Here is a 27,629-nt window from a genome sequence, read left to right on the forward strand (position 1 = left end):
TGGCTGTAATGGAATTGTTAAGCATGCTTACAGATTTGGCAGCAAGCTCTCCTCTAGAATAGAGCAGGAGTGGAGGGTACCAACCTGTTAAAATCCAGTGTTTGTTTGTCTCCCTCTTGATTAGATAGAGCAAGGAACACCGATGATCTGAACATATGAAGCAGGTCGATGTCGATGCGTTTAGGTGGATGTTGTAAATTCAAAGATTTTCATCCTTGAATCACATGCAGACATTTTATAAATGCATACACTGTATACAAATGATGAGTGAAAGCTCTCCTTAATTTCAACATGCATCCAGATCCTGTAACTTAAATGATGTATTCACATATGCACTCTGCTGAAGGACGTCACTTTTCAGTCAGTGGAGAGACAGAGTGAGGCTGAGCACAGGTCTGTTGTGCAACGTGTGTTTGTGCATCTGACACAGGAGGGCAGTCTTTCAAAGCTTCAAAGCTTTAGGCGCACCATGCTCTCAGCTCTGGGCCTTTAGCAGTTGTAAATGTTTTCTTACAATGATGTCACTTGGTAAATTTTCTTACCAGATCGTCTCTTCATTGTTTCATCCCCAACAAGAGAGAGAGAGAATGTGTCTCTGCTTCAGCCTCAGAACTCGACTCTGACTTCTCTTTGCTCTCTACCTCTCTTGCCCAACTGTTGATCAAGTTCAACAGTCACCTCCTCCTGTCACCACCTCTACATCACCTGTCCCTCCCTCACCCTTGTCGGCCGGGCACGCTCACAACTCCTGCTTGAGCTCTCATATGTGAAATGTGTCCAGAGTCAATGTTTATCCAGGTTGCACGTGAAGCACTTGCTTTGCCAGTTCAATAAACAACATGCTGCTCTGATGGACATTGAAATTCCTCTGCATGTGTTTCTTCCACCTCTTTTTGCGATAGGCACATTTTGCAGATAATCCAGCCTGTTTATCTGGATGTGTATGTTTAAAAAAGGAAAATCTTCATTAACTCTTCTGTTCATCCCCATTCAGCCACCCAGGGGTTATGTGCAGGGAGATTTCGGGGAGTGGGGTGGCTCATACAGAGGAAGTGGCGGCAAACCCCGGGAAGTGCTGTTGTTTTTGATGTGTTGCTGAAGTCGCAGCCAGCCCCCACCTCCACCTCCACTCACCATTACCATCACCCCGCCCCCAGAGCTCCTATTAATCATCCTGTCAGTCCAGCAACACGCACATATGCTTTGTTGCCACAGACACACCACCACCACCACATATATACACACTGTGCAGCAACACAACACAAACAAATAAATAATGCAGCTGGTCACTGGCAGGCTGCAGGAGTCTAAAGAGAGAATGAGAAAATAATCTCTATGGAAATGAAAACGGTGCAGGAAAGCTGCCTGGTTTGTTTGCTGCTTGCAGTGTTTGTGCTTCGGTCGTTGAAACCTTTATTGGTCTTTGTTGGGTTGTAGACCGTTTGGTGTTTTATGATTTGTTTCCTATGTGATGTCAGGCTTATAGTGTAAGTGTGCAGCTTGGCCTAAGTTATTTTTTCCCTCGTGCTGGGAAGTAACCTGCTCCTGTGGGAGAAAGAGGCTAACTTGAAAATGTTTGCCTCCGAGTACAACACACCACTCTATTGGTGTGAGTCCGTGCATACACATTAAGAAGGGTGCGTCTATGTGGGTGTATATCAGGTTGAGTTTTTAGCCATTTTTTTGTGATTTGCTTAAATCCCTTACAGTGCCCCTTGGACTGAAGGTCGGCGTACCTTGGCAGTTGAAACATATTACTGAAAAGCAGATCCACTTAGCCTGAGAATGTCAACAAGACTTGTGGATTTGGGTAAGAGATGATAAAAGCGCTACAGTGAGCAGCTTCTTTTCCTGAATAAATTTGAGGGACACACTTAAGAATATTTATTCTATTCAAGCACACTGGAAGTGCGTCATTACACAGCGTGTTCACTGTGTCCACGCTGCACATGCTTCGGCATTGATTTTGCTTTTAGACTGGGTGGAGAAAATGCTCAGTGCTGAACCTTTCCCATCCCTCTTGCTAAGCATTTTCACCACCGTGAATATGTGTGTGTTGTGCTGTGGGGCCCCACTATAGCTTTCTGCAGTGACGTCACTACCCACATACAGTATTATACACCAGGGCTGGTTCACTGGTCGCATGGAGACCGTGGGATCTGGAGCTCTTTATTCCTGAAAGGGAATATTCATTTTCACTAGTACTTCTTAGCCATTTGGCCTAAGATTTTACAGCTTTTGTGCTTGTTGGGTTTATGTATTTTTGTATTTATTTGCCTGTGACTTTCAGTTAATTAAGATTAGTTACAGCTATTGTGTATTGTAGGCTAAATTACTACTGATATACAGCAACCTCTGTCCATTGCACCTCGTAACTACGCATTTCCCTAAGCCTCAGTGTGTTATCAAAGCCCACTGAGGCTGGTATGATGAGAGCAAAATCCCAGATCAGATCTTCACTAGAGGTGAGAACACACATCTCAGGTTGGAAAACATCAAGGGGGTTTGTTTCAAAGTTGAGAACCAGAAATCCCAGAAGCTGGTGTGCTTCAAAGAGCTGCTGAGGGGTGGCAGACGGCTCTCTGGAGTCCTAACCCGCTGCCATGCCAGGCTGGTGTGAAATGGACACTTGTGGGCTCGGCCTGTTCGATCTGTCCACAGTTGTTAATGATAACATGCGCTGGCCTCAGCACTTGATGCTGCCCACATGAGCCTCTTGTCGCCTGCCAACTTGTGCGTATGTTCTCGGTGCTAATACTTCTGCACTCGTGTTCGGTACCTACAGGACTGATTCTGCATAACCGCTCTCTGGGTTTAACGGGGGAAATTGCTGTTGACAGCGGTCTTTGTTCCTGCAGCAGTCATAGATTTATCCTGTAGATACACTCACCTTTTTTTCTTTATTCTCTTCATGTGCTTTACCGAGGCCAGTGAAACCTCATTCTAGCTTGTTCAACGTCAAATTTGACAACAGTTTTCTTAGTGAGTAAAGTGTATTTTAATTCAACAGAGAAACAGAGACTCATATATTTTCTTTAAATATTTATGGATTTATTTATTTCTTTATTTTGTTGAATTTAAGGTGAATTGAGGTCCTTTTGTTTGAAGATTTATTTTTTTTCCCTAAATTGTAGAATCAATTTGATATGATTTCCCTTTTAACTATGGACCTTATAATATTAAAATAAATAACCCACCAAATGCTAAATGTTTTTCATTATTTTGCTTTCAGTAACAAACACTTTGGTGTCACTGAGGTAACACATTTAAAACAAACAAACAAAAAAAATGTAACAACCACAGGCCCAAAAGGCCTTTAGGCCCATAACACAGAGCCTCCCTGTGAATAGAAAATGTGAATATATTCTGTGCAGGACTGTCAGCCGCATGCTGCTGCAGTGGACTTTTCCCGTGCATGTCACTGAACTTGCGTAAAGTGTGTTCTCTTTGGCTGAGATGTAAAATATGACAGGCTATTTTCCCCCGCTACTCCAAACTAAAAGATTAACATTATGATTCCCGGTGTCCCAGCAGACAGCTTGATTGATTACATCATATTAAGGTCATTTCTGCATCGGGGTAATTTTCACCCGAGCCTCGCGGCGTTATTTTAATGTGCATTTGTTTGGCGGGGTTGTCGGCTCGTCGCTCCTCTGATCTCCGGGGAAATGGATGGCGACATTAACGAGCGATTAATTAAAAACAAAAACACTGACGACGATGATGATGATGATGATCGGACAGGATGCTTTGCCGTGTTTTGAAGAAACATCTAAATCCCACACCAGATTCAGTCACACTTTGCATATTTGGTATTTAGGCCTGCATGCAGCAAATTGATCGTCAGTTGTGGTTTCATTTTTGCTTGAAACGAATGTCGCTTGTTGACCAATAATTCAAAATACCACATATTTTTAATTCAACCACTTGGTGATGATGTTTGAAATTATATATTCCTTGGCGTTTGTCTTAAGAAAATATTGTCACGGATACCCTGTAATTTTCACGACTGCCATTAAATATGACTTCTCATTTTAATGCAGAATTAGCCACTGAAAATAAATCAGGTAGAATCATAACATATCGTTTTCTTTTTTTCTTTTTTTTTTTCTCAGGGTAAACCCGAAATGATTATAGGCGCTTTATTTGTGCTTGGTTTTTGGCCGGATCGAGTCTGTGGTGTTTGAACTGAACTGACAGCTGAATGCATGTTTTCAGACATCACTGAACTGACACACAGCTGAACAGCCCAATAAGAGAATGTTAACCTTTACGCGTACGTGTAGCCAGTAGATTCGAGGTGCTAAACGATGAACATGAATCGAGAATGAAAAGATTCAGATTTACCGTCCGTTTGTATCAAACTGGACATTTCATCGATTCATTTCAAAACCAACAGTCTGTCTGTTCAACACACACACACACGACACATGTTGTAGCCTGCTTCAGCTTTATTATAGCTCTCCAAATGTGCAGCCAGTTAGAAGCTCCGCTCCAGTGCGGTGCGGGCCCCCTGCAGTGTGTCTGTATCTGCACAGCCGCTGCCCTCTAACCTTCATGTTCGTGCTATCGGTAGCTGTGGCGCAGCGCCCGCCCGTCTCTGACAGCATGTTAACAGCACTGCAAAAGGCCCTGAAGAAACGTCTTGGATTAGCGGTCAGATTTCCCATTTCCCATAGACTCACAAGGTCCTGAACCCAATTAATGGCTAATAATTACCAAGGCAACTTCCCTATGACCGCTTCTGGGGACTTCATTAGTGGGAAGGAGGGAGCGGCCCGCTGTGGAGTGCCACTCCAAACTTAATACTTTAGAAAGGGAGAAGAAAAGCGCCGGCCCCCTCTGCCTCTCTTTCCTCTAATTGATTAGTTGCTGGGATGTTGGGGAATTTGTATTTATCGATCTATGAAAACTAAATGTGCTGTTGCAAGTGATTGTTATTGTGTTTATCATTACGCTCCTGTCTGTCTGTCTGATATGACAAAGTGACAACGTGTCGTCGTTCCCTCCTCCTGCATGCGGTCACGTCGTGTCACGCACAGCGCAGGGGAGTCCGCGCGCTCTGCAGCAGCTAGTTGTGTTACCGTGTTTACCCTCCCATTACACCCACTGTGGCACAATTACAGTTAGCAAATTTAAAATGCTCACAGCGCTCACCAAAGGGCCCACTGCGGCTTTTTGATGTGCCCTCCATCCGCCTCATCCGCAGGCCCGGCCACGAGGTGCTCCGTTTCACATATCTAATGTGCGCTGATGTTATCTGCGCGTAACGTCTAATCCAGAGACCCAGAGCCTTTTCCACCGTGGATAAAGCTTGGGTTTCAGCGGCCTGTGTGTGTGTGTGTGTGGGCGTATGTGAGTGGGTGGGTCGGGTGGGGGTGTACAGTCACCGCAGTGTGACCACACCAATCCACAGTGTATAAACTTCTGTACCCCACCCACACACCTACCGTCGTCCTCAGAGCGCGCTCCTAATGATTTACGGTAATGTTGACGGTGACAAAGATTATGTTTATTTGTGTAAGAATCATCTAAGATTAATCTTTTCCTTTCACAACAAAAAGCCTACAGTTCTGGTACATATGTGTAGGCTAATCCATAAACTGCTATAAGTTAACCTTAATTAACAGCCATCCCATCCTCTTGGCTCTAATTTAATTATTTTCTGACGGACCGATTTGCCACGTCTGCCAATGCTGTTGCGATAAGCAGCCCACGGTGTGTTCTTACGGTTGTAACATGCAGTATGAAGTCTGTAGTGTACGGAACAAGAAAAACTAAGCTAAGACGTAACACGTTTTGTGAGAGACGGTTATACGGGCCTGCTGTCAGTTCAGGTGTAGACATCGTGTCTTTATCCAGCTGAGATTAAGGAAACTGAACCGACTTGACGCACTTTGTGTCTGTTACAGATTGTACAAGCCGACAGACAATTAGTACGGAAATAGGCCTGCGTGCATGGGGCCTTATGTGATATAGGAGCCGTGGAGACGGGATCTTGACATACAAACAGTGCCGGGTATAGAAGAGTATATCTGCAGATTACCTGCCACAGAGGTCACACTGTGTCCTTCATAGGAGCAGTCAAGCCGTTAGCAGAATAAAGAAAAGGGACAAAATGATATATAAACCATACAAGGGGAATTAATGGCCTAATTCTTTGCGTTTTACTTAACTCTGTCGTGCTATTATTTCCACTCTCAGCTGATGATTAATCTGCCTCTCTTTAGTCTAATTAGACGGATTAATGAAACAGAGAGGGGTCCTGTGCAGATGATGGAACAAGAGTGCAGCAGCGCACCTCTCTTCCGGGGACGGAGCCAGTGGCTCAGCCTTCCTGCGCTCCCTCCAGCCGCGCAACAAAAGAGGAAAAAAGAGCCACATTTCTGGAAAGCGCGCACGACAGAACGCCAGCTTGTGCTGCGCAGCCGTTCTGCGTTTCCACAAACCCGCTGAAGGTCGACGTTTAAATGACGCAGAAAAGTATTCCCCAACGGGCCAGTGTCGGAGAGCAACACTTTCCTTTGCAAGCGTAATCACAGTTAATTGCTCCTTTTAAAAAGGTGTTGCACCGTGTGAAATCATTTGTCCAACCTGATGTGCAGGAAATATTCAGACTCTTGGCCTGAACTGTCTCGGGTGGCTGATGGAAATAATTTCCACAAACTAGTGGGAAAAGATTTTTTTTTTTTTCAGTTTTCCTCTGACTGAAGCCGGTGAAGGACGCGGTATCGATGGAGCCAATCGATTAAGACAATGGATTATTGATAGCCACGCTCCCACGCTCTCTTCAGACACAAAGGAGTAAACAAAACCTTTGTACACCACCGTTATTCACATAATTTATTATTTGTTTATCGACCTGTTTCTCTCTTCTTACGTCTGTGCTGCCTTCAAGGCCGTGAAGCTTGGTTCTTTGAAAATTAGCTGTAGATTTTGTATGTGCATTAAAAGTTTTTAGGTTTTTGTTGTTGTTGTAAGAATAGAAACACAGAGGGTTGCAGAGAAAATGTTGCAGGTCCGTGTGCGGTGGCCACCTCCTGACACTTCACACTCCCTAAAGGTCTGAAAACACGTTTCCTGCATTCTGCAAAGCCAATAAAATTAACCTCCCCGCCTCATGCTGCAAAGACAAACTCCCTAATACACAGATAATGTATGCTAATTACTGCTGATTATTATTGATTAATGATTCATTGTACCTCAACTCAAGGGATAACATCCCACGGCAATTTGTGTCCAACATAGGCTGAAGACGTGTTTGATGAACTCGAGTCTTTATTCAAATCAGTTGTTGCTTTCATGTGCATCATAATGAGCTGCGGTGCAAGCACGGAGCACAAAACCAAAGAAATGTCAAGCAGACCGCGACTTAATTACAGTGGTTTTATGCCAATGTGATGTTAAGCAAAAAAATAAATAAATAAAAAATAAATAAAGCAAATTTGACTAGAAATAAAATAAATAATTATAAAAATATAAAATAAATAATAACAAAATGATAACATGTAATAATCACAGTACTACTAATAATAATTCTGGATGCTTAAATTTGAAAGTAACCCATAAAAGTGCGGTGTGATTAGTGTGCAGAGAATTGATCTCCGCCGCTCTCCCAGCAGACTGCAGTTGCTCCATCACCACCGATATTTAATAGGCTCCAACATAGAGCCGCCTTTATTCAGTCAAACTAGACGGAAACCATTCCCATATGACATGTAGGCCACAGGCCCAGGCACCACATGTAGGCTATACGACGAGCAGCCTGCCACCACCAGTCAGAATGGACTTTATCTGACCACCTTTAGCAACAGTTAAATACAAATTCATTTGAATATCCACAGTCTGCTTTTTCTTTCTTTCTTAAAAGTTAGGTTTTTTTATTAAGTTAAATATTAAATACTAACAAAAACAGAGGGTTAATTTATTAATACAATATTATTTAACGAATTATTATTACTGCCCGTTATTATTATTTTTATTATTATCAATAATAACAATAAGAGTAATTAGTGTTATTATTTGCATGCATCAAATATATTATAAATTTGACATGCTGCAAATCATGCATCTATAGCAGTTGCAATAGGATGAATAAATAGTGTCATAAAATGTTACTCTTATGCCTCTTATAAACACAGTGCGTTGCCTGAACTAGATCCTAAATATTAACATACACGTTGTTTTATTTAAGTAGCGCTGCAGAATTATGTACTCGTCTGATATTTGTCTGATGTTTGCCTGATATTTGAATAAAAACAAATAACATTTTTTCCTAAATAAAAATCTAGAAAATTACCTTGTAGTCCTTCAGGTTACATCAGGGTGCACGGAGTAACGTAAAGCCGCTGTCCTCCCGCCTGCAGTAAACAAACAAACAGGTGCAAGGCAAAAGTCACACTCACAAAGAGAAAGTCTGCAGTCTCTTCATCCGTTCAGGTGATCTACGCTTAACTTTACGCGGCACGGTGGTCCTAACAGCCAACACAAACACGTCTCCAACAAATAACTGCTGCAAATACGATTGTTACAAATGTGAACACATTGGAGGGAAGGAGGAAAAAAAAGCCTGGATTCTGCCGGTGGAGGCTCCATGCATGCGTCAAACAGCTGCTGGCCGCTTCTTGTCCTGAGGGCAGCAAGGTTCACACACACACACACACACACACACTCACTCACACACAAATCATAGCCTGTAAAATGTAACTCCAATCGTCTTGCAACTATTTACACCCGCATGTGCATTAATGAAGTTAAAAATAACCTCTGCAGCTCGAGGACTTTTTGGCACAACGTCAGCTGCCTCACCGGCTTAAATGCAAAGTTTCTTCGAGTCTGTAAATTCAGAGAGAAAATTATTTTTGTTAACACTTTATGACAGATATATATATATACATTTTGGGGGAAATAATAGCTACAAGCAAGGATTGAATAATCATCAATACTAAGAATAATTCAGGTGGATTTCCATATAAAAACACGACGCTGACCTGTCTTTACTCACGGTGTCGGCCGCCGGTTGGAGAAAACCAAATTGTCGCTGTTAAAAGGATAAAAACTCCAAGAAGGTGCTGGCAAGAGCTGAATGGGGTGGGGGTGGGGGGTGGGGAGGGGTGCGGAGGGGGACGAGGGTAGGGGGTGGGGGGGTGGGGGTGAGATGGTGAGGAGAGAGCAGGAGGAGGAGGAAGAGGAGGAGGGGAAGAGATAAGTGATCTAAAGGGGAGACGATAGGACAAAAAAGTGATGATGATGAATACATTGGAAAGTTTTTTGGCCCCGGCGAGGGTGTCAGATTGAATGGCCTGTGCGCATGTGCGAAGGTGTCCAAACTGACAATGCTGGTGAGATGAAGATAGTGTTGTTGCTGCTTCTGGGCTCACGGAGGACGACGAGAGGAATCTACAAGCCGACAAGATGAGATCCAAGGCGAGGGCGAGAAAACTGGCCAAAAGTAGGTGTTCTTTCTGCTCCTTCCTATCGCTTTCAGCCGCCGGCTCCAAACTCCTGCGTCTCTAGATGTCCAATGTGTCCTTGTCATTTGTCATATCCTTAAGAGAGGAGGGGGCGACTCTTTGTCCAGTGTAAACTTTTCTTCTAAAAATGTGTCCCGCTCCAGCTGCTCTGTCTCGTTTCCCTGCATGCTTCGGTTTGGGCTTCGTTGTTCTCCCGGCGTTAGAAAGTTTCATGTGTGATGAGAAACGCCGCTGGTGTTTTAGTTGATAACGCTCCCACAAAGCCTGCACATTGCCGTTCAAAAAATCTGAGCTCGGTCTTGTAAATTTGCTCTTTTTTCTGGGTGTTGGAGGTTCAGAAGAGGCGCGCATTCGTTCTCCTAAAGTCACCAAGAAAACTTGTCGAAATGGATAGTAACTTTTTTTATAGCGCCGTACCAAGTCTTGTGAAATAATATTCCCGGCTTCTGAAATAGTGGGCGCTGTGGCACCGCTCTCTGCTACGAGCTGCTGCACAGCTCACACCGAGCTGAGCGCACTCTATTCACTCGCCTGCGGACGGAGACGCCAAGATGTGAATTTCGACAGAAAGAGCAATATTTTTATGCAGATTTTTTTTTTTCAGTCGATCCTGCTTGAAGTGCAAAAGATATCGCTCTCAGGCAACTTTGTTTTGTCCCAGGGCCCTCGGACCGCTGCAGGCTGGTTCCTCCTCCAGGGAATGCCAATCAATAATGCGTCTTGTGCAAGAAAGCGCCCATACTACCTTAGTGGACTGCTGATCGCGTCACTCGGACAAATTCATGTATTCAGTTTTGTGAACATGAGCGCTTTGTTGTCGGAAATGGACCATGTTTATTGTTTGACATTTGTTTATTGTTGGTGGGTTGGTTTTATGAATCGCGCTAATTTGCACCGTCTTTTTTTTATTTATTTATTTATTTCTGCATGAATGCACCTTTTCTGTGAGGGTCAGTCTGCTTTTTTATCCACAATTCATTTGCAAGTCGATTGCTGAACAAGTTAGGGATTTATGTGGGCCTCTTGGCATTTCCTAATATCTTTGTTATATTTGATCAATTGTATTTTTGTCAAAACTCAGAGCTAAAACACAGGACACGTTTAGCCTTGTATTTTTATTTATTTATTTATTTTAGGACAAGTTCATTAAAAAAAATAATTTTAAAATATATCTGATGTTGTTTTCACGTTGGTATGCTTGACTGCATGTTTACAGGCCTATAAAACTTTGTAACTTTGCCAAAGTCACTGGCCTTAATTCAACGTGAATCTGGATCTTCATAATTCATGCTTTTAAAAAAAAAACACTAATCACATTTCAGACCTTAAGTGGAACAAATATTTGCTGTGCACAGCTTTTGAAACAAACCTGAAACGTGTTTATTTTAAATAAGCGTGAACTTCTTACGATGCATTTAAAAATTGCTGTTACATCTGTTGCGATTTTTTATTAGATATTCAGGAAGCGTTTTTAAGAACAATTGCAGATAAATAATAAGAATAAACTGAATAACCAAGATAGTTTTTTCTTTTGGTTTTTTTGCTGTCATGTTTTTGTTATTACCTTATTACTGTTGCACTGTTGCGTGTTCTGTATGATTGGTGCACAGGGGATCAAGTTAAATGTTTAAAACAAAGACGGAAGAAAATGGAATAAAGAGGAAACGCATAACACTAATTGGGCTGCTTTGTGAAAATGCTTAAACGTGTTGAGGATCCTGCTTCTGGTCCTGTAATTGCACTTGGTCTTGATCTCTAAACAGCCTTGATAGTGTGTTGATCCGGGTGCTAATGAACACAAATACCTGGCTTTGTAGCACTCTCACACCGGACCTCTGCAGCCTCTGCAGCCCGGAGGCCTCGGATCTGTTGTGTTGCAGCGACAGCAGAGAAAAACAGAGCAGACAGCAGGCATGAAAAATATCTTGTTCTTCTTAACATTCAAAACATGCAGGCCCACAACTTTTGAATACGACGTGTGGGAGTGTATCCCACCCTCCTTTTTTTCTTTCTGGCGCTGAGGTAAAATACTCTGCTGTAGCTGCACACAGAAGGCCCACGACAGTGTTCACCAGCTGCGTTGCCATTTATTTTTTTGCTCTCTTGTATATGTATATGTATATATATATATATATATTATTTCTCTGGGCAGATTGCACACAGACTCGACACGTTTAAGGCCACGATTATGTAGAAACGCCGCAGTCCCGTCTGTTGAATATGAATGTGTGTGTTTTAATAGAGATTCGCATTGATTAGGACGCAGTCGCTCTGGTTTGTTTACAGACTGCTTCTGGGGTCAGGATTAAGTGAGTGTTTGACTGTTTGGATTATAAAGTGATATCGACCTCACAAGGTGGGCACTTTAAAAAAAAAAAGAAAAGAAAGAAAATGGAAGAAAGAAATATCACCATACCTGCTCTGTTCCCACCACATTCATTTCTGTGTGTTACTGGACCTCTTATTGGCCTTCCAGACTTTGATTCGAGATCAAATGCTTCACGTCGTAAAACCTTTTGTTTTTGATTATATGTAATTGTGTCTGGACCAGCGTTCTCTCTGCAGTACAGCAATTTGTTGGTTATTATGAATTTGAAGTGTTACATATTTTCCCAGATCATTTTCTTTTATTCAGTGACGAAATCCTCCAACACTCATGAGGACTAACACAACATTTCATTTTTATTTTTTTTAGACAACTTCTTCGATATAAGATATGGCCTCTAGCTATCTTAAAAATTAAAAATCGATACAGGCAATGTAACAGAGAATACAGCAGAGTGACTTTGTTTTGTGTGTGTTTGTGTTGAACACCTTGCGACTGATTTACATCCACTGGATCCATATGGGGCTGTAAAATTGTGTTTGGGGTCAATTAAGACGTGCAGTTGAGTGAGTTCCCCCCTCCCCCGGTATTTTTCAGCGTGCAGGTGAAACCAGCGCGCGAACACGAAGCGGAAGCTGCTCGCTCGCTCTGCTGCACGCGCAATGACGTCTGCACAGAAATATATATATATATATATATAAAAAATCCAAAACAGAATAAAAATTAAAAAATAAAAAGCATGTAACAGCTCTTGACGCACTTGGAGAAACAGATAGGTGTTGACTGCATACTGACTCTGACCGCAACTTGCACGCCTTATTGATTTTTTAAAAAACTATTTTAGTTTCTTCCTTATCAAGTCAATAAAACGTTTCCCCCCCACCTGATGCATGTATACATATATTTTGTATTCATTTTTTCAGTTGTCACAAAATGATCCCTCCAGCACCTCCAGTCCCCCATATCCCCACCCCCACCCCTCCCCCCCATAACCCACCATACTGAACAAATGCAGACAAGTTCTTGCAGTTGTTCTCTCGTGTAGGCCTGGGCTACACTTCTCTCTCTCTCTCTGTCTCTGTCCCTCTCTTCCTGGCCTATATACTAATTGCCAGATATCCTATTGATCTTTGTGTTGAATGCCCCTTATTAGATGGACTCCCAGTCATGAACTTGGCCTGGCTCAACAGCTTCTGATGTTTTGACAGAAGTAATAAAACCTGACCCATAACACTTTAAAACCAACAATGGTAGCTATGTTGAACTTCTGGCTAAACGTTCAGGGTGGCAGGCTCCCGTGTATTACTGCTATGCAGCTGTAATGTTTGTCAGATAGCACTCGACCATGTTCACAGATTAGAGCCAGAACATAAAAATGATAGCATCATCAAATTAAAAGGAAATGTAATGTCACCACAGTGTATGGCAGAGACTGCATTTCACTGAGTTTTTTTTGTTGTTGTTGTTGTTGCATTTTTATGAAACTGTGAACTACTCTGTTAGTGCATCAGTCAACCACCGAGCACAACAGAAATTCATAGAAATCTCACTGATGACCTTTGCTTTTAGAAGACTTCCTCGTGGTGCAGGTAATTTTGACTGCTTTAGTTTGACACTGTTGCTAAACGATGGCAGTTGGCCTTGCAGTGCATTTAGACATCACGTCGTTTGTTTTTATTCTTACTTTTATTTTGCTTTGAATGTGAGTCATGCCTTTCATAGATAAAACACGGAGTGAAACCTGAGACTCTTGTGGTTCCACAGAGCCCATTTGCATTTATGTGTGATGATGTGAAATGATCTTAGCAGCACTCTGAATCAGGCGACACCAGTTCTGCAGTTTAACATTTTTGTCTAAAATGAATACAGCGATCACTGTGAGAATCACACTCTTTCTTTTTGCACCTAGAAAACTGAAGCCATTCAGGTGATGTCACGTTGTGTGTGTTGGTTCTTTGCTCTGGTCTTTTCTTCTCAGTTTACAGAACATACTGTTCAAGATCCACTCAGGATGATGATGTTAAATCAGATTTTTAATACAGAAAGGCATCATTTCCTCTCTTTTTCATGTTAATGGGATTTTTTTTCTGAGCATTTGGACTGATTTTAGGACCATTTGTGTCAATTTCTGAAGGACTGAAAAATTGTGTAGCCTAACTAATTGCATCAGCCCACATTTGGCACGGTCACATATGATGCATAAGTACTTGATTATGGAAGTTTGTTGGATGTGAGGTCCTCTTACTAGTGTGCACACATGTATGATGCAGTTAAGTGTGTGTTTTGAGGCTCCTAGTTATCTCTCCATGTTTATTTCCTCATCTTTATCCTTGTGAATGCAGTGAAATATCTTTGTACTGTACACGAAAGACAGCTGTATCCTCATAGCCAAAGGAGCGGCCTTTTCTTTCAAACGTCCAAAAAGTTAAGGTACTTTTATTCATAACATAGCCATAAATCTGCCTATTTGTAACATATTAATCTGTCATAGGGGAAGTGACTATGGTTAAGCTTAGGGTAAGGTTTTGGTCACAGTTGGTTCAATGTCAAGCCACTGTCTGTTTCAGTAACATATGGTCCATATTTGATTCACATAATATGATACAAATAAAGATGCATTGCTTTTGGTAACATTATCTTCAAATTTGCTGTGAGAGCAGACTCTTGAAGAATGTTCTTTCCAGTAAAGTGTTCATATTACCCTGAAATGTGCAAGACATTGTAGTCTGAAGTCTGCTTACTAGTCCTAAATCTTTGAAACAGTCAGCCAGTAAAGAAAACGTTCATGATCTGTTCCACCTGTGTAGGGAGTAAACTGAAGAAAGAATTACAATGTAAGGAGCTGGTTACTCTGAATTACCTGAACTCTAAAGCTTAAAGAGGGAAGGTTAACTTCGTCACAGTATGGTAATAAATGGTTTAAAAAGTCTGTTTTATGACCGTTCCACTGCCAGCTTTTTAATGTTTTCTTTCACTATCAGTGACACCCTCTCTGGCTCCCCAGACACAATCTTTTATCTCAGGGGAAATGCTTTTATTGTTATGCAGTCAGCTACTCCTGTAAATGTTCTACTGCTGTTCTGGCCCTTGGAAAAAAAGATGTCTCCACTCTGGTCCTGTACAGGTGCCATAAAGTGTGAAAATAATTTAGAAAGATCAGAGATCCCCTCAATAGCTTGAGGGTGTTATTAATCATTTAGCTTTTTTAGGCATCCCCAGTGTTTTACTCTCTCTGATATGATCTCACATTTGCCTTCCATGTATATATTCTGGCCCTGTGAGCCTCCAACAAGACTCACATTGCACTTTTATATTCAAATTTCATCACTTTAATTAATTTGATTTAATAAATGGTCAACACGCTCTCATTTAAGACAGCTACAGTCAACGAGATAGAAATGAAGACAGAGCTGTGGTTTTTGAAGTAAGCAGATATTCCATGTGCAGTTTGGCAGAATGTTGAAGTCACATTGACTCGAAGCGTCAACTGAGACTCATGAAAACAGTGAAAACATTTGACTGGCTTAGTGCTGTGACACATGTGCATGCACACATAACTAAATATACACAGTGATACAGAAGGATCCTGGATGGACACACACACACACACACACCTTAGTGGTGACAGATTTTTGGGCAATGTTGGGATTTAACCCCAATCAATCACAAACTACAGAGGTTGAGTGTAAATGTCATCCAAACAGCAGGAGCTGGCACTGTTGACTGGCTAAATGTGTGTGTGTGTGTGTGTGTGTGTGTGTGTGTGTGTGGACCAGTGTGTGCACTATTTTGTACAGTTGTTGGCGGTCCTGTCACTGTTCTGAGCTTTGACCTTGGCCAAGTCTGGCACAGCAGTGGGTGGGCATGTCTTACACCTGGATGGACACTAACACACACACACACACACGCACACACACACACACACGCATTTCAGCCCCATGCTTCCTGCCTGGTCTCATGCTGGCTAAGTCAATTTTTGAGTTGACATACAAATACCACTGCATTAAGCTCTTGCACATGGCTCTAAATCCCATTCATTCCATTGATACATTGACCTCATATTATCCCGTTGGCAAATATGCCTCTTTGCACCATGACCTCATCCGCCATGTTTGTAAAAACACAGCAATCTCCCAATCATTTGGCAGCGGAGGCTGTGGCATGCCCGAGAGAGTTTAAGATATATCCCTGATGTTTTCTTTTTTAGCAGCCCCCCTGTTTTTCGTCTCTCCTCATGGCCCTCATTTTTCAGCCTGCAGATGGGGGGCAGGGTCTTGTTAAAAATAGCCGAGCAGCGTTCGAACAGCGGTATGTGTTGGCAAAAACGGGGTTCAAAAAAGAAAAGCCATTACACTGCAGTTAAATGCATTGTGTCTTGACCTGCGGCTGCTTATCGCGTTACGTCGCATCACTGCTGGGCCGTGACCAGAAGATTCCATCCAGATTCTCAGGGCTAAGAATACACGCCGACTGCTGGAGTCATCCCATTGGAGTGTGCTGATTAACGCTAAATGATTATCTCTCTGTGTGTTTGGTGTGATTGCGCACCACCCGCTGCTGAACAGTGTGTGTTGTTTGCAAAACAAGGGGCAAATGTGTCGAGTCCCTAATTAGCGTGTTTTAGCGGTCCTCATGATTCCCCCATGCACTGAGATATCCCAGGGATTGCTCAGCATTGTGACTAGTCTTATCTGGGTCTAATCCTGATTTGTTTGGTATTAGCCTGCACACTTTCTCCCTCTTTTCTTTCATTTCTTCATTTGTCCTTAACCTGCTATTTTCCTTTTATCCATTCTTGAACTTTCCGTTTCCATTATGTCGTCCTCTGTTTCCTTTACGCCATGCATTCTGTGCGGGAACACTTTACGTCTTGGTTTGAAGACAAAATTCCAGCCTGAATTAACAAGAGTTGGACGATAACTTAATGTTGTTATTTATCAATGAATAATCTTGAGGAAAATCCTTCCACCCATCCTCTATATACCGCTCATGCATGAGGGTTGTGAGACCTGAGGAAAATTAAAAAAAACAAAACAAAACAAAAAAAAAACACAAGAAAAACAAACAGTTGTTCACACTCATGTTCAGTTTGGTCTTATGTAAAGCACTACAGTGGAAGTCAAAATATGATGAGATGTATGTAACCGGAATATTTCTGTATGTATGCTGTCCAGCCTTAAAATCAGCTAATGCAGTGCTGGTGGACCTCTTATAAAATACATGGACAGTATACTGATAAAGCAACACAAAACCACCTCAAGTTGTTGTGTATTCATGACAAGCAAGCCTATCTTTGCTAGTAGGTAATCAAACAAACATGAAAAGTGACACTTCTTTATCTTGAAATTCTTAGCAAACAGCATGGAACAGAACTAATTCTTTCAAAAGTTTTCTTCCTCTGATCTTGTGGTTTCACAAGTTGTAGCTACACACAAACACACACACACACACACACACATAACAGACATCCTCCAGTCCCCGACGCTGCTGCTGATGGCCCATCCTGTCCAGATATGATAAGTAGACAAACTGCTCTGTCCCCTGGGCTGTCTGTCCGTCTGTGTCAGAAACAGACAGTGGTTTGCAGCAGCAGCGTGGCTCTAAACTCCCTCCGCCTGCTTCCCCTTTCATCAGGCCGCCAGTTCAAAGCCTTGGCTCCATCTTTACTTCTATCTCTCCCACTCCTCCTTCCCTCCCACCATTTTCTCACTGTGTTTTGTCATTACCACAAAGATGGGCACGCAGTGTCTCATTAAAGCGGATTAGAGACATCTCCAAGTCTCACAGGGGCCGAGCGAGACATTTCTCTTCTCTAGCCCCCCACCCCATTCTCTGAGAGATCAGGTTCTTTGATTTAGCCAGATAAAGACCTCTTTCATGTTGGTGGGGACGGTTAGCGATTACACTGTCAGACCCATCGTTTTGGTGAGTCTGACAAATTTGCCGTGTTGGGTGGGGCGGCTGTGGGGATTGTACTGGGGGTTGGACAAGGAGATTCACCTTAATTGAGCTGTCATTATCCAGTGGCCTCGCCAGGCTCTAGTGCGTAGGGCTCACCAGTTCTCTATTTGTTTAATACTTGGCTAACTTTCTTTGTGAGTATGATAGATAGAAAGAGGGAGGGGGGCTGATAGTGGAAACGGGGTACTGCTCCCCAGATGAATGCCTCTGCTGATTTGACCACCTCTTCTGAGCGCCGCTGTCCATGAAAATGGGCTCCACTACATCACTGCAAGTGCAAGTTTCTTTTCTCACCAAGCTCCTCCCGGGTGCAACACAATTAGGCCCATATCACCGGCTGCCATTTATTTTCATACAAAATGAAAACTGGTGGCATGTTGATTACTGAAGTCCCCAGAGGCAAGGGGCCACTATTGGTGTGGTTTAATTTCATTAAGTAGAGTGTGGTGCACAGGATAAATATATTAAGAGCTCCCTCTCATTGCAGACTTTCATTTACCTCAGCTACTCTGTATGCTAAGCAGATCCTTCGGTGTCACAGTTATACAATTGGAACAAGTCTCCTTAAATGGTTTGGTCAAATTGAGGCACATTTCACTGAAGTTCATACTTCTGTTCTCAGACGTTTCTTGTTTTCTGACATGTTATTTTGTGTTTGCTCTGATAATCTGTGTACAGCACCTGTTGAAAAACAAATACATGTTCTCAGAACTTATTTTTCATGAATCTGCTGCCTTTTGACAGATATGTATTTTGCTTCAATAATGTATGGCCATTCTTATTTGGTTGTTACTAAGAGCTGTGTGAGCTGTGTATTTCAGTCGGGAGTACAAAGCTGTTATGTGTTGTGAGCGATGGAGGGGAAAGAAAGTCTTTTGGTGGGAGAGACTGACTGTATTGGGACAGAAATTTTGATGAAGGAAGTAAGAGCCCTCCTTGTTAACCTGGAGACAGATTGGTTGTGAGGCGATGAGTTGGGCAGAAAGTGTATGCATGTTACCATTCAAGAGTGTGTGTGTCTGTGTAGGTGTTGGAGGGGTCTTGGCTAAAATATTTCAAGATGGCCCATTAGCTGGCGTAGACCATCCCCTCCCGACACTAGGATTCCTCTGTGCTGACCCCCTCTACTCCACCCCTCCACCTCTCAGCCCCTCTGTCCCAGAGGCCCCCAGCCTCATCCTGCCAAGTGTACGGTTCCAAAGTAACGACGAAGCTGCCTGCGTGTGAAAATATTGAATTGCAAAAACATCCCTGGGTGAGAGGGTGTGTGAATGGAGCTTTCAGCGCCGGGCCCGACCCGGGCCCTGTGCTACTGACTGACGGACAACAAATGGCATTTTGTGTCCAGAGAGAGAGAGAAAAGAGGGGACAGAGAGGGGAAAGAGAAAGGAAGAGGAGATTTTTCAGGACTTCTCAGTCTGGGTCTGAAATGCCTTATCACATGACCTGTCTAACCTTTGGCCCCCACTCAGCTAAGGCTGTCAGGTTGCTCTCCAGCAGGGAGCACAAAGCCTCAAAGGCCACCATTCACCCCCCTGTGCGGCCGTACTCCAAAGGTAATAGGTAAAAGTAATGTCAGTGACCTCCACTTTCCTTCCCTCTACAGGAGGGCAAAACTCTTAAGATTCCCTGATAATGTCAAAGGTAGAGGGTGGCCATTTTGGCTCCTTATCCACTGACTCTACTTAGCTCCCAGGAGGTAAAGTGTAAAGCAAACCTCTTTTGTGGCAAAACTATTCTTTTGGATGAAGAGACATTTTATACTTTCATGCCTCCAAAGCTGATGGGAACTGAGAAGGAAAATGATAGAAATGTGAAAAAACAACATGGTATTGTTTTTAGTTGCTATGCACTGGGAATATAGTTGTGTAACTCAGCTCTATGTGTTATCTAAGTGTGTGTGTGTGGGACACTAGTGAATTTCTGATGTCTCAGAGGACTGACTGGGTCACAGTATGACCGTAACCTCCTGTCTCGCTTTGCAACCCACACACTGGCATCTCTCTCTCCGTCTCTCTCCTGACCAGTACTAGGATTCTTTCTTCTCTTCTCTTTTTCCCCTCCTTCTCTGGAGCACTGGAGTTTCTCTCTCTCTCCGGTCTCCTTTGAAAAGATGCGGCGTCTTTGTCTGGCCTGATAAAGGATGCCATAGTTCCCCTTTTCCCCTTCTTTGTGGCCCGGGGCTGGCGGCTCCTGTAGAAGTGCAAATGGTATCCTCTCGGAGGGGCTATCCCCGCGGGCCCTGGAGGGCCCTCTCTCTCCTCCAGGCTTGGCTAATTACCACTCTGCGCCCCCCCACCTCCACCCCACAAGCTCCCTGGACCCTGGAACCATGGACGGCACATTCCCACAACCAGCACCTGGCCTTCTTTTCTCCTGGCCTGCTTTGATGGCTGACACCCCAGCCTACCCCTCCCTCCTTCCTCATCCTCTTCTTCTCTCCGCCCCACTACCTCATCTCTCTTTCTCTCCCTCCCTCTCTTTAACTTCTCCCTCTCTCACTTCTCTCTCTCTCTCACTGACTCTCATTACTAGAGGTTTTAAATTGCTTTCTGACCCTGACAAACTGCTCTTGTTGAAAAGGGAGATGTTGAAGAGGGAGGGCAGCGGATGTGAGCAAGAAATGGAAGAAGCGAGGGAGGCACTAGAAAGTTGTTATATGTGCATCCGACTAAAGTCCATTATACATTTTGTCAGATTCTGAAGAACAGCCAACCCATCACTAACCTCAGTTGCAACATAAGGAGAATGGATATGGTGTTTTTACTTTTAACTAATAATTGGTCAGCAGGAACAAAATAATGTTTTTCTCTTTGAAAATGCCTTCATAGTTGGTAGATCTTGCAGAGTTAAAAGATGAAAATTTGTGACTCTTATGGCTCATTTACATTTTTTTCTATTTCTCTTGATCAGCAGGCACCACCCCTGCTAAATAAACGAATCAAATAAAAAAATAAAAATGAATGATGATAAAAATCACACCTTTGCAGGACCGATGCCTCCATTTAGGTGCTGAGTCAGTTTTTGATGCCCTCACTTTTGAAAGTGATGCATGTATGCATTGCATGTAGAGGTCTGTGGTTTATATAAGTTGACCAGCTGTTCATGCAGATTAAGATGTTGCTGCAACAGTAATACACACCACATGCACGCACACACAAACACAAATATCTAATTTAGTTGCATATTTGTGTTCTAACAGCCATAGGCCTAATCAATAGCCTGCCCCAGTGGATTTGACCAATTCATAGCTCGCCTTTGTGTAGTCCTGTGATCCCAGCGCGGGCATTTGGACAGCTTTCTTAGGAAAACAAATAGCTCTATTACAAGCTTTCGTCTCTGTGATGCTCAATGTCCCAAAGGCAAAGTGCTTGGCCTGTATTAATTGTATGTTCTCCAGACAAAAGGGGAGGTTGTCAGCGTAGCACAGGTTCACCTAGCAGAGTCCAGAAATAAGAGCACTGCACAAATGTGGACAAAATCTTCCTGAAAAGCAGCAATGAGAATAGGTTAAGTCGATAAATTTGCAGGCTGCTTTGATTTTTCTGAAGAGCTGCAATGGGCTAATTGTTACAGTTTTTGTTAGTTTGTGTATTGCCTTATATGTAACTTAAGTGTCAGTGCACCATGCAGTTCATTCACCCAGCAAACCTTTTTACCGCCAAGATATACATAATAAGTATAAAGAATTATATTGTTTGATTATCATATTTAGATATTTGAGATGGAATTATAGTGAAAATACACACACAAACACACCCTGGTGGTGGTGGGGGGGGGTGCGGCAGCGGTTGCATGTCCTGTATTGGCTCCAGCACATCGCAGGCAGCTAGCGATCGATGGCATGAGGAGCTGCACACGCCCAGACCAGTTACACTAGTGTGGCAAAGTTTTAGCTTTGTTAGACTGAGAAGGGCTTAGATTGTGTGCAGATGACATTAATGCTGCCAAGATTTAGAATTAGATGGACAGTGTCTCAGCAAGCTTAAAATGTTTTGACTGGCTTTTACTGTTTCTGGATGTAAACATAAAAAAAAATTACTGGAACATTTATGTAGCTCTCATTAGAAGTAAATGAGATTGAATTTAGAAGTTTATGATCACTCAGCCAAACCAGCAGCTATTGTGGCTGCTAATGTTAGTTTTATTAAGAGCAAATGATTGAACTGTCCTAAACATCGCCTGCCATCCAGTCTGGACATCCTCTTTGTTGTTGCCATTTCCCGGCCACAGCTGCCCTTCCCTGTACAATTCACACATCATCACCTATAGGACTCGAATGATGTCATGAACTGGGCTGAAGATGATGTCTATGTTGGATCATTCACACATTAAATTGAAGTTCCACAGTCGGGTACTTTTTGCACTTTTGATATCAATTTGTGATATTTGATCCATTCCAACTTTTTTTTTTCTTTTTTTTTTTTTGCTCAGGGTACATTTTAATAGACAGTGTGCATGGATTTGTTCCACTGAAATGAGTCATTACTGTTGAGTAAGAGCATTAGTCTTCAAACACTAAACACTAATATCTTCTTTCATAGTATGATGGATTCCTCTTCTAACAAAAGCACCTCTGAGTTGACTCCTAAATGAAACTTTTGTCATGTGTGGTTTTTAAAAGCTTAACCAGTTGGACTTTACTCTTCTCCAAATCCTGAGGTGGCACGTTTATAGTTTTTATCTATAGTTTAGTTTAGGGAGAGGTTTCCCGAGTCTCATGTCTCCCTCAATCTCCACCTCTCTCCTCATCAAGTCTAGCCACATCCTCTCTTTCGAGTACAGAAAAGGAAAGCAGAAGATCCGGTTTATGAATTGTATTTTATGAGTGGTTGAAACGGCCACTTCTGTGGTTTTTGTCTGTCCGCGCTGACTGTTCATCTCAAAGTTCCTGAGGTTTTTGAGACATGTCAATTAGGCTGTTTTAATTGGGCAGATGTTATTCCAAACAAATGTTTGTGCTCTAGGAACCTGCATGCTGTTCAAAGCTTGGGGGCAGCTGAAGACATGAATCTTGGTGTTACTGTTATTACTTTGTTTCAGCGCCACGCTGGCTGTGCAAATCTGTTTCTCTTCTGTTTCCCTGAATGTAGGACAAGCTCACTTGTATGACCGTATGCACACACACACACACACACACACACACACATACACACACACATTCGCTGACAGAGGCATCTTGTTTTTCGGCAGCACTGAAGAGCAGTAAGTGTAAGAATGGCACGGTGAAGCAATGACAAAGCAAACAAAAGAGGCAGGTGGGTGAGGCGGCTGCTGGCTTATCGCCGGCCTTGGCTTGATTTTAAAAGTTTGTTTTTTTTTAAATATACTGCACTGTCCTTTTTGTTTTGTATGGCATAAAAAGAGAATTTCTTATACTGATTTGTGAACTAGAAGCTAAAGTATGAATATATATCTTTTGGACATATTTTTAAAAAAGATGGCTTCATTCATTCCTTCGTTGCTGGTGATATTTTATAAACTTGATCTTTGACTGTGAGGCCATTAGGGATCTTTTAAAACTTTATAACTGTATGTATATTATTAAGATAAAATTACATTGTTAATTTAAGTATTCAGATCCCCAAGTTTACATTTTGCCTGACACAGTGTTTTCTAATGTGAGGACCAGATTTATTGCGTCGCTCTCTGACTCTTCTCCCTGTTCATCCGCACTGCTCTCCCACAGTTTAATTGAAACTAGGTGTGAAGTTTTGCTGTTCTTCTCTTTTTACACCTCGCTATTTATCTGTCGGACACTGGCTCAGGGCAGGACCTGCGGAAAAGAAGGGCAGAGTTTTGTTTTCAGAGAACGGCAGGGAACTTTGATGCCAAGTTCCTCTGCAGCAAAAGGCAAGGCCCCGACCCAGCACATCTGAGAGTACTTTGGTGAAATAACAGCAAATGTTTGTCTTGTATTGTATGGCACGCTGCTGGAGGAGCGCTAAAGCCCCTTCTTCCAGCGCCTAAAGCACCTCTTAATAAAATAGTCAGGAATAACTCCTTCACCTTAATCTTCCCCTCAGATTACTGCACTCAGAGCGGGAAATTAGCAGCAGGCCCATGCGCTTCCCTTTTTCTTTGACACTGTTACATCTTTATATGTAAGCGCCTCCTTCTGTCTCTCATGTCCCTTGCTTCTTAAATTTTTGTTTCCTGTCTCCTTATCCCTCTCTGTGTGGTAGGCCAGATGAACTCTCCGTGGCAGGGGGAATGGCCTTTTATTGGTTCGGTATTAGAAGCAACATGTGGCTAATGGGTGGCTGCATTTGCCATGGTCTGGTCCTCATCAGCGGAGAGAAGGGATCTAAACAACTAAACATGGCCGTTGACAATTGATACGAACCCTTTTAAGTGGATCTGCTTGGTTGAGGAGGGGGTGCAGCAAGGCGGGGCATGTGAGAGCCTGTGTGTGAGCGAATGCACGGCCGTGTGTATGTGTGCGTGTTCACATTTGCCTTTGCATGTTAATGAGGACACACGCACACATGCACACACACACGCACACCAGCACGGTATCCTTTGGGGAGCTTACACACAAGAATGAGTGTGTGTCCCCTGTGTCCAGGAGTGTAACCCACACCTTTAGCACAGTAGCGGCGGGAGCTTTGAGCATGGTTCATCCTGCCGTCTGATCCTTGTAACCAGAACTCACCTTCACTGCTTCCTGTCCGCTTCCTGTCCGCCTTCCCCCTTGCCCGCCTGCCATCTGGGTCTGCCAAGGGACGCACATATACACACACAAAACACAGTTAAGTTCACGGATCCTCATGCTATAACCTGTGTCTCTGACTTACGACTGCACCTTTGAAACCTGTAACACACAGACGTGAAGCAATAAATGGACTCCACCGCATATGTTCTTAACTGTTTGCTCTTTTTACATAACAAATCAAATCCTGTTTTTCTCTCAAGGAAGTTTTGTAATAGTTATAATAATTTAATAAGTAGTAGTAATTTATTCGGACAGTAGAGCAGAGGTGCTAAGAGGTGCTAGGTGTAAGAGCGAGTTCCAAAATAATCATTTTTAAACAGCTTTAACAACTGTTGTCTTGTGTCTGAATGTTAATTTGGGGTGTAGGTAAATAATGCAGCTACAGTAGCAATCACAGATAAATACAACAAATCTCAACTTTCACTTCAAATCTGTTTGTAAGGACTTTATTTTAGCAGGCTCTTGAATCGGTATTGGATGCTTAATGAAATGTTCAGGTTCAGGTGGATCAGCATCCAAACTGCAGCTGTTAGATTCCTCAGAAGACTGCGATCAAGCTGGTATCCTTTTGTAAATTTAAAGATGAAAGATAGTTCAGTCTTATTCCTTCTGGCCAGTGTTAAGGCTGCAAAGCCAGTGAAAGGCTTCAAGGTTCTTTATTAGTTGTTATGAAAGAATACTGTTGGTATGTGTAGTAGAATTAATATGACTAAAACCTGAATCCCCCATTAAAGTAGCATCAAAGCTTTCTATGTGGGTATTTAAATTACTTACCTGTGTAGATAACATATCTGAGCGGTAGGCAGTATCAGGGTTTTCTGGTTGACACTTTGATCACTTCCTCCACTCTTTATACCTTCATTGTGTTCATGTTCAGAGCACTCATACACACACATGCTCAGGGGCAGTGTCAGGTGTAGCGGGGAACAATGCAGAGATGCGTAGCAGCGAGCCAACTCGGTGTCTGTGACAGTGACAGCGGCGGTGCGCTCCTCAAAGCTGCTCCTCTCCTCTTTCATCACCTGCAGTTACGGCGCGTGGGAGGAACATTGCTGGCCAAAAAGTCCAGTGTTGGAGCAAAAGAGGCCCTCCTGTCACCAGTGATGTCATTTATTTGAGAGAAAATATTTGGTAAATTGCCAAGTAAATCAAATAATACATTTATCATCCTCATGGGTATCTTAAGTAATTTTACTCCAATTTTCCAAGTAATTTCATTCATAGGTTGGGTTTAGAAATACCACACACACGCATCATTTTTCTGTACCAAAACAGTTTACAGGCACAAGACTTTTCAAATAATTTGGTACTGCAGTCCTGACCTAACCAGCATGTTGGTGCTCATTAAATCTCAAATTTAAAAGACATGATTTAATGACTAAATAAGACTGATGACAGCTGAATTAAGAATATATTTTCAATGGAGAGGTCAGAATTGGTGAAAGCACTGGCATAGAAAGCAGACCCTACGTGGAAAAGTGATGTAGGAGGTTGCAGAGATTAAAGGAATACCTGATGAAAGTAGATAAATACAGTTGTTTCCACAGGTTGCTTGTGGGGCGATGAGGGAATAAGGAGAGTGGGAATGGCAAAAAAAAAGGCAACTTATTTATTTTCAGTGCCGCAGGTGCCTGCTCACAGCTTATTGGTTTTTTGGATGACTCTTTTACTCTAAAGAGGGCAATTTATGTCCCTCTCTCGTCCCTCTCCAGGGGCGAGGGCTGAAGTGGCTCACTTATTTTAGCAGGGTCTCGTGGTCTTGACTTGTGGTGACATATTAATTGAGCGGTTCCTCTAAAGAAAAGAAAGGCCAGTGTCATGACTGGTCTGACGCTGTTTGTAGAGCTTTAGAAATTGGTTTTGTTTGGCTGGAAAGCTCTTAGCTGTTTATTTACACTTCAGAATCTTTCAAATGGCAGCTGGCTCTATGTGTGTTTGTGTGTCTCTGTGCGCACGTCTGCATATATGCTGTGTTTGCTCCCCGATGTACATGCCAGCTAGTGCAGTGCATGTTTGCATGTGAGAGATAAAGAGTCTGAGAGCGAGAGAGCGACAGCAGAGGATCAGTCAGTGAGACAGTTTCGTCAGCTCACCTGCCTCTTGAGTTTCCACATAGCTAGTTGTCCTTGCTGTCCTCTTCATCCATTATTGACCACATTCTTTCACACCAGCCTCTCGAACTCGTTACAACTTCAATGTGGCTCTCTAAGGAGAAGAGCACATTTATTTTCCTAAGTCTCTCTGAGGAGTCAAACCACTGGTGTGTGTGTGTGTGTGTATGTGCATGCACGCATGCTTAAGCGTGTGTGGTATGAGCTCATCGATGTGGCCGAGGTGACCACTGCGGAGTATAAACTGTCATCGGGATAATTTACAGATTCGTAAGTTGTTTCCTCAGCACTGCTGAGAAGTCGAACACTGGCTCCTACATTCAGACACTTTCACTCAGTCTTTCTTTCTCACACACACACACACACACACACACACACGCACACATCTAGAAATACGCAGACTATACGTTTGTAGTTTATTTCCTCCAGCTCAGGTGCTGGAGCTCAGCAGTTCAGTGGAGTGAGCGAAGTAAAGTAACTGCGCAGCCACCTATCTGAACATGGTTACCAAGACAACAATTGTTTTAGCTGGCATTTCTCTTAAGAGGGACATTAGAATAACAACATGAGGCCTCAACAAATTAGCCAGTTGGAAAGCTGGAAAGCTAGAAAAATGACACATTTGTTCTGTATTTGTTCTGGACAGAATACCTTGTTTTGGGAAAAGACAATTCAGAGTTTGCTTTCCACCTTTATTTTCCATCTTCTGTGATTGGAAGTCTTTCAGAGGCATAATGGGAGATGTAATAAGAAGTAAAGTGGTGTGTTTTACAGCACAGGATACTCTGTGTGAGTTTTTGAGTTGACATATGGATTAAGGGCAAAGTTAATGTGCAGTTTGGATGCTACAAAAAATGTGTGCTTCACTAAAATTAAAACAGAAGCTTGTGTATAAATCCATATAAAAACAGAACAACAGACACGCACACACGTGCACACATATACATGTACATGCACAGTCATGCTCTGCCCTGTCCACATACTTTCTAAACTTCAGCAAGCAGCTAAATGACCCAGATATATTAGCTGTCTTTTAATGAAGT

General features: G+C 42.7%; 1 protein-coding gene across 7 annotated transcripts in view; it reads left to right on the forward strand.

Moving 5' to 3' along the window:
- prdm16 (PR domain containing 16) overlaps positions 1-27,629 on the forward strand; it is a 185,853-nt gene that overhangs the window by 3,937 nt on the left and 154,287 nt on the right. For 5 of the 7 annotated variants that reach the window (XM_046397929.1, XM_046397930.1, XM_046397933.1 and 2 more), the window contains exon 1: positions 9,187-9,451. The exons of 1 other annotated variant lie outside the window; for it this stretch is intronic. In XM_046397929.1, coding sequence (XP_046253885.1) covers positions 9,415-9,451 — 37 coding nt within the window. In that variant the 5' untranslated portion in view covers positions 9,187-9,414. Of the gene's footprint in view, positions 1-9,186; positions 9,452-27,629 lie in introns of those variants that run through there. One more of the 7 variants, XM_046397934.1, reaches the window with a different exon arrangement.

This window comes from Scatophagus argus, chromosome 8 (genome assembly GCF_020382885.2).
Source record: "Scatophagus argus isolate fScaArg1 chromosome 8, fScaArg1.pri, whole genome shotgun sequence".
Classification (NCBI taxonomy): domain Eukaryota; kingdom Metazoa; phylum Chordata; class Actinopteri; family Scatophagidae; genus Scatophagus; species Scatophagus argus.